The 8037-nt window shown below is 31.9% G+C and overlaps 2 protein-coding genes across 2 annotated transcripts; both read left to right on the forward strand.

Moving 5' to 3' along the window:
* The first annotated feature begins 1623 nt into the window (after nt 1-1623).
* On the forward strand, nt 1624-2736 carry LOC134244586 (prostaglandin E2 receptor EP4 subtype-like). Its single transcript, XM_062726839.1, has 2 exons — nt 1624-2379; nt 2535-2736. Exons 1-2 carry the CDS (start codon nt 1624-1626, stop codon nt 2709-2711), a joined length of 933 nt encoding a protein of 310 aa, XP_062582823.1. The 3' UTR covers nt 2712-2736.
* Nucleotides 2737-6338: 3602 nt separating this feature from the next.
* LOC134244587 (prostaglandin E2 receptor EP4 subtype-like) lies at nt 6339-7737 on the forward strand. Its single transcript, XM_062726840.1, has 2 exons — nt 6339-7094; nt 7353-7737. The coding sequence occupies exons 1-2, from the start codon at nt 6339-6341 to the stop codon at nt 7593-7595; spliced, it is 999 nt and encodes a 332-aa protein (XP_062582824.1). The 3' UTR covers nt 7596-7737.
* The last annotated feature ends 300 nt before the right edge of the window (nt 7738-8037 follow it).

An 8037-nucleotide genomic window follows, 5' to 3' on the forward strand; every position in this document is an offset into this window, starting at 1 on the left:
GCAACACTCTAATTTTAGGGTGAAAAGTATATTAAACGGGTTATAACTATATACCAAAAAAGTTAGGATATCTTTTACTTTGCCAAATCAGTTATTTAACGGTTGAATGAATTTCTTTCCTCTACCGGAAGTTGCTTTTTCGCCCTCTTAACAGAAATCAATTTTTTGCATTTTTAATAAAATTTTTAACAATATTTTGGGTTTTCAAGGTTTTGTAGCTGTTAATCATAAGTATTGTACTAAAATCCCGGGAAAAAAATCCTTCTTTCTTTACCGGATGTGATGCCTATATTTCCTCAAAATGTCTGATTTATTGCTAATGCTGGAGTATCCCAAAATAAAGAAAAAAGAGCTGCAGATGCAAATATACACTATTTAACGACTCATCAGGCTCATGTGTTTCAACAGCATAAATAACAGTTTCTTGACCGGAAGTCCAAGAGTTATTACACTACTGCCAAGTTAGAGAAAATTCGACCGCAGTATCGGAACAACAGGCAATTAAAAATGCCCAAGAATATTTATTTCGCTCAGATAAAGACATTGATAAACCTAATGCATGGTAGAAATCGGACTGCGTTCATGTATGTTGTACATGGCGGACTGGCATGTTTTGATTAAATGGTGGGAAGGGGGGGGTGTTTTATTTAAATGTTATCTGTTAAGAGGGCTAAAAAATCAACTTTCGGTAATGGAATGAAAACCATTCAACCATTCAATAACTGATTTGGCAAAGTAAAAGATGTCCTAACTTGTTTGGTACATAGTTATATCCCGTTTATAATTTTTCACCCTAAAATTAGAGTGTTGCGTTTTCATTGACGGTGAGTATATATTCTGAATGAGAATAATGACATAACATATATATTAAAGACCTCAAGACCTATAGGTTGATTGTATTTGTAATAAGGCCATTGTTTCGACCAAATGATTTTCGAGATCTTATGATTTTTGATAGCTTTCCTTGTATCATCAACTTATTTGTGAGCAGCTTGTAGATGTTGTTCAAATGTACAGCAGCATAGTTGTTCGTTTGCCATTTATCCAAAGAAAAAACATGATAATGGTGAAATTTATTTTTTAGAACTTTTGGTGTATTAATTTTAATTTTGAGTTTAAACAGATAACGTATGAATATAAATTTTTATTGAAAATGTGCCTTTGATATATCTTAATATCGAATTGAAAGCTACAGTAAAAGACTTCTTTTCATGTTGATGTTTAAACTGTTTCATGTTCAACAATTAAATTACCGGTAAGTATTTTTGTTGTTGTTGATTTTTTTTTTCAAATTCCAGTTTTGCAATTTTTATTCATCTCTTCCATTTGGGAACTAATCATCAGTTGTGGCATGATTCTGTTATTTTAGTTTTTAATAGTTATGATTAATGAATACATAACGAATAAATATTAATTCGTTACAATTTTTTTCAAAAGTACTTTAACTTCACTGCATGGATAATTTAATAAATCAAGGTGAATGAATACTGGTATATTCTCCTCATCATTTACTTAGTTTGGTTTTCAAAATTTAAAACTCAAAGGCTTAGATAATACAGGAACAGGAAATTTAATGTAAAAATATTTAATACAAGCTCTGTCTTTCACCATCACTTCGCAAAAATGCCGCCGGAGATGACTGAATCGCCTGCTCATAATTCAACTTTCGAGGCAAAGATATGGGAATCAGTGGTCCCTCCAGTCTTTCAGTTTGTTTTAGGGGTAACTGGGAACGCAATAGCATTAGTTGTTCTAATATTATCTAGAAAGAGGCATCAATGGAAACCATTTTACAGACTTGTCTTAGGATTAGCTTTGACAGATGGAGTAGGAATTCTTCTGATTAGCCTACCAGTCATGATGAGATATTCCTCGAAATTTACGTATGATTTTCCTAAGCCTCTATGTAACTACAGTTCCTTTATTATCACATTTCTGATGAGTTCTTCAGCTATGATTGTATGTGCCATGTCTTTGGATCGTTTCATGGCCATTTTGTATCCATTCAAATACAACATACCTGGAAGGGAACGTCGGACGAACATTATACTAACTTTTGTTTGGATTCTTGGAATGATCATTTCTAGTCTGCCTATGGTGGGAATAGGTTCCAATGTAATTCATTATCCCGGTTCCTGGTGCTTTATGAATTTTGTGGGGACTTCTACTTCAGACAGAGTAAATTCCTACATCTATTCAATATTCGGACTCTCTGTTTTGACTACGACTATTTTCCTCAATTGTTTTGTAATGGTAAAACTTTGCAAAAGTATCAATGAAAAAAGAAAATATCAGCGTAAAAGACAAAGCACCACATATAACATGATATTACTGCTAGTGTTTGTAACTGTTTTCACAATGTGTTGGAGTCCACAAATTGTAAGTATTAAAAAATAAATCTCATATTTCATCGAAATGTTAGATTAAAAAAAAACTATAGCTAACCTGGTCTTCTATTCAGACAGACTTTTTTTTCTTTTTATTGAAACAAGAAACAAATAAAACTATAATTTTCCAAATATTTTCTATTTCAGTTCCTCATCCTTGGATATGCTGCACTGCTGAATAATGGAAATCCTTCAAGAGATTTATTAATAGCCAGGATTGCAATTACAAATTCTGTGATTGATCCCTGGATCTATATTTTATTTCGGAAGGAAAATCTCCAAGCACTCCATAGTCGATGTCGCGGATCAAGCAGCAAAGTGTAGTCCTCAACAGACAACGACAGGCAGAGGGATGCTTTTTATTTAAATCAATCAGAGTCTATATGACATGCTTCAAATAATTCGATTTCATAAAACCTACAGCATATAGGGAATCACAAAATATATCGATTAACTCTTATATAGTGTAATTTTACTCTTATATTAGGTTAGACAGGAACAGGAAATTTAAGGTAAAAATATTTAATATAAGCTCTGTCTTTAACCATCACTTCGCAGAAATGCAGCCGGAATTGACTGAATCGCCTGCAATTAATTCAACTTTCGAAGCAAAGGTATGGGAATCAATGGTCCCTCCAGCCTTTCAATTTGTTTTAGGGGTAGCTGGGAACGCAATAGCATTAGTTGTTCTAATATTATCTAGGAAGAGGCATCAATGGAAACCATTTTACAGACTTGTCTTAGGATTAGCTTTGACAGATGGAGTAGGAATTCTTCTGATTGGCCTAGCAGTCATGATGAGATATTTCTCGAACTTTACGTACGATTTTCCCAAGCCTCTATGTGATACAGTTCGTTTATTATAACATTTATGATGAGTTCTTCAGCTATGATTGTTTGTGCCATATATTGTTTTCATACTCATTCATTTTTTTGCGATAAAGTAAAAAGTCTCTGATTGTACTGATTCTATGCATTTAAATCAATTCATTTATATTGGGTAAACTATCAGTGGAAAAGGTATATTGTAAAGTATATGTTCATGTGCATTGCCTATATGTTTTTTAAAAAAAATATATTTACATGTACTTTTTGTTTGCCTGACCACTGTCACCGTGGCCGTATGATCGATCCCGATGTTCATTCTGTAGCACATAAACAAACATATTCTTGATGTAGAAATTTCTTAATTTAAATTCAAACTCCTTCTTCAACAGTAAATTATATTAATTATACTTTCCAAAACTACATGTATACATTCTAAACATACTCGAAGTATTTAAACTTTAAATTTTATTTTGAAAATACATTAGATATGCCAAAGAACAATGAAAATTACATAAAGATTCACTAGAATTGAAATGTATAAAATCCAAATATCCCAGTTTTATCAGAAGGGGAGAGTTGCAGATAAAATATCTCACTAGTAAAGAACTGTTAGAAATAAAAAATATAGAAAAAAATATGATTCAAAAAATCATATATTCAATTAAAAAAAAAGATGCACGACAAGATACCCGATTGGGGGTGGGGCTGTCTTTTATCATTTAGGTAGGATTCTTCTCACACAAAACTGTATTTATTGTATTTAAAAATTAATGAAATTTTCACAGAATCCAGAAGATATCACTAAGTGAATGTATGAGTTAGATTAGTTTTGACAGGTTTATATTAGCGTCAAGGTCAGGTCAAGGTCATTACCTTTTCCCTTGACAGTAAAATAAAAAAAAAGTATTGCATCCAATCATGCTATACAATTTTCTATTTCAAATGATTAAATGTTTTTCTTTTTGCATAAAAACATATTACCATATAGGGTCTATAAGATGATATAACCAAATTGACACAAATTGTTTAACAAATATGGATTCTTGCTAATCCGAATTTTCTCCATTTTTCTTAAATTTTTAGGATATCTTTGTTATTTTTGTATGTGTCCTATCTATATTTAACTTTTTCTTACTTTCACATATGATAAAGAAGTTATATAGAAATACAAAATGATACAAAAACAAAATAGTTTTGACCGTTTACTTATAGAGAAAAAACACTTTTTACGGATTTTTGGCTCAAATCTCTACTTAGATTGAAAGATTTTAAAAGCTGACATAATTTTAGTTTGTTTGGAAAATCATATTTATTTCAAATATTTTAAAAATTTAGTCCCCTTTTATTAATTTAACTAACATTTAAAAATTCTTCAAGTCTTTGATTGTGTAAAAATAATAACTAAATTCATTGTTCAACAAAAATTTTGAGAATCAGAAAAGAAATGTTTTCAACGCCACCATTCCGCCAAAAATATAGTTCCCGCTAGATTTAAAACATAAGCCCTAACTTGACCCAACATTTTAGATGAGTATTACTAGAAACTAAATTTAAACATGTCGAAAATATGAAAATAACAAATTGATCAACGTAGAAGGTGAAGCTAAGGAATAGTTCACGATCTAAAAAAAATTACAAACAATACAAGTCTGTTAACAGGGTACAACTCAGGTAGTCAACCGGTATTGAGTGGGTAGACGGAATATTCCGTCGCCAAATTTAGTTTTAAAAAACATAGGCTTAATATTTGGCATGAAATATGTCAGTCAAAATTGGAAGCAACCATACATGTATGTTATACTTGCTTGCATGATCAAACGACAATAGAATTTTTAAAATTTTTAAAAATGTTGACTTTAAACGAGGATTAACAGCTTGCATCGGATTTAAAATTGACATACCCAATGTTTGCCCTTTGCCCTTTACCATGCCTGTGTAAATTGAAAAATCTGTAGCCAATGCTGGATGAAAATAGTGGCATAACAATATTGACATAAAACGTCAGTCAACATTCGATATAACGGTAAACTGTATTTACAAACACCGTCATTGTATCGACCACAGAATTTAAGGAATATTGATTTTAAACGTGATTTTTGATATCCTTTCTTGAATCATCAACTCATTTGTAAGAAATTTACAGAAATTGATCCTTAGTCAGTTAAGTTGTTAATTTGCCATTAAGGGACTCCGACCCTCAGCCAGGAAGGACAACTCTTTAATTTATAATTTAATTCAGAAAGTCTTTAAATGAAGCTTGAAAATTAAATCTTTTCATGCAACAATTTTCATTATATGCTTCTCAATGTGCTTCAAGGTTCTTTGAACTTCTCAGAAAGGTCTAATTAAAAGTAGAAATTTTTATCCCAGAAAAGCATTTTTAGATACCAATGTTTAGAAGTGATTTATGGAGCTTTGCAAAGAACCTAGTTACTGTTAGACCAATCAGAAATCTTTATCTCCATCTTTTAAAGCCAAGATAATTAAATAATCAGCTCTAAGGTTTTTCTTGAACACTGAAGATTTCTTTTTATATATAGCATTGATTTATCAAGAAATATTAACAATCGCAGTATCTTAGGAATCTTTCATTAGAAAACACATGGATTTTTCGACGTCAATTCAATTAAATTCAAAACTGTTCACTTCCTTAAAGATATGTCTGTTGTTGGTATAAGGAATTTAGAAAGACACACGACTTGTTTTCCCCTAATTTTCCTCGATGAATCATAGAAGATGTGAATTTTATTCATAGTTTATCACCATTTCTATTCAGAGTACTCAGTTTGAGGTCGAGTATTACCGAGAGATACATTTCTTTTCCTTTTATAAAAAACATCATAAGTTTTAGAATCATTTTGTCCTGATATATTTCTAATGCAATGATGAAAACATTTGGAATACATGTTTATAGCAGTTCATGAGAATGTTTAGTTACATTACTTCAAAGGAAATTTTAGGTCATTGAATTGAGTAAATACTGTCAAATCTCCTTAGTAAATGCGTCATTTGGCTTTCAACTTTTAAAACTCGCAGGAATATTAGATTATGCAGGAAAAGGAAATTGTCTGTAAACAAAGCATTATTAAATACATCCCCTCAATTAAACCATCACTTTGCAAAATGCTGACGGAATTGCCGGAATCATCCACAACTAACTTAACATTTGGTGCAGAGGTATGGGAATCAATGGTACCCCCAGCCTTTCAGTTTATATTAGGGGTAGCTGAAAACGCCATAGCATTAGTTGTTCTAATAATATCTAGGAAGAGGCATCAATGGAAACCATTTTACAGACTTGTCTTAGGATTGGCTTTGACTGATGGAGGAGGAATTCTTCTGATTGGCCTACCAGTCATGATGAGATATTTCTCGAACTTTAAGTACGATTTTCCCAAGCCTCTATGTGACTACAGTTCATTTATTATAACATTTATGGCGACCTCTTCAGCTATGATTGTTTGTGCCATGTCTTTGGATCGTTTCATGGCTATTTTGTATCCATTTAAATACAATGTGTCTGGGAAGGAGCGTCGAGCAAACCTCATGCTACTTTTTGTCTGGGTACTTGGAACATTAATTTCAAGTCTGCCTATGGTGGGAATCGGTTCCAATGTAATTTATTATCCTGGCTCTTGGTGTTTCATAAATTTTGTGGGTACCTCTACTTCAGACAGAGTCAATTCCTACATCTATTCAATATTTGGACTTTTTGTTCTGTCTACAACTATTTTCCTGAATTGTTTTGTAATAATTAAACTATGCAAAAATGTCAACGAAAATAGAAAAGATCTACGCAGAAGACAAAGCACCATATTCAACATGATATTACTGTTAGTTTTTGTCACCGTTTTCACCTTATGTTGGGGTCCACAAATTGTAAGTATCAAGATATCGCTCTAAATTATCGAATTTTTCATTGAAACGTTTCAAATGCCTTTTTAGAGAGAAAAAACTTTAAATTTTAAAAGACTTTTTCCTTTTCTTGCGACTCAATAGCTTCACCAATAGATTGGTTTTCAATATTAGATCGGATAGTAATAAATTTGCCTCAGTAGAAACAGTGTATTGCTTAGGTTTCTTTAGAGGAGATACGAAAAACAAACAATATTAATCCTTCAAATATTTTCTTTGAAGTTCACAATACTTGGATATGCTGCACTGCTGAATAAGGAAAATCCTTCAAGAGATTTATTATTGGCAAGGATTGCGATGACAAATTCTGTGATTGATCCCTGGATCTATATTCTTCTTCGGAAGGAAAATCTCCGATCACTCCACAGACGATTTGGGGGATTTTGCTGCAAAGTTCAGTCCTCAACGGTCGACGATAGACAGAACGATGCTAATTTCTATTTAGAGCAGTCAGAATCTACATAAAATACTTCCAATTATGCAATTTCAGGCGATCACATTATTATGATACATAGAATATCTGCAAACTCAGGTTCAAATGAAACGATTCTTGTATGTGTTATCTGTATAACGAAGAACAAAGAATTAATCAACAGCAAATATGAATTCAAAGAACAAATACTGTATACAGGGTTATTTTCGCCCCGTTTAATTTTCGCCCATTCACACTTGCAAACAATTTTGCCCCGATTTAAATTCGCCCAATCATAGTTTTTATTTAAAAAATTATACTGTATTATTTCATCTCGCCCAGTTTTAAAATCGCCCAAAAGAGGGTAGGGCGAAAGGGGCGAAAATAAAACTGGGGCGAAAATTTCCCTGTATACAGTATATATTGTCTGGATTCGCTGATTTAAATGTAATTTAGGTGTTCTTTATTTTTATTTATCTTAATTTTATGTGTCCT

This window comes from Saccostrea cucullata, unplaced genomic scaffold (assembly GCF_032062105.1).
Source record: "Saccostrea cucullata isolate Sc308-1 unplaced genomic scaffold, CSIRO_AGI_Scuc_v1 ctg33, whole genome shotgun sequence".
Lineage (NCBI taxonomy): Eukaryota > Metazoa > Mollusca > Bivalvia > Ostreida > Ostreidae > Saccostrea > Saccostrea cuccullata.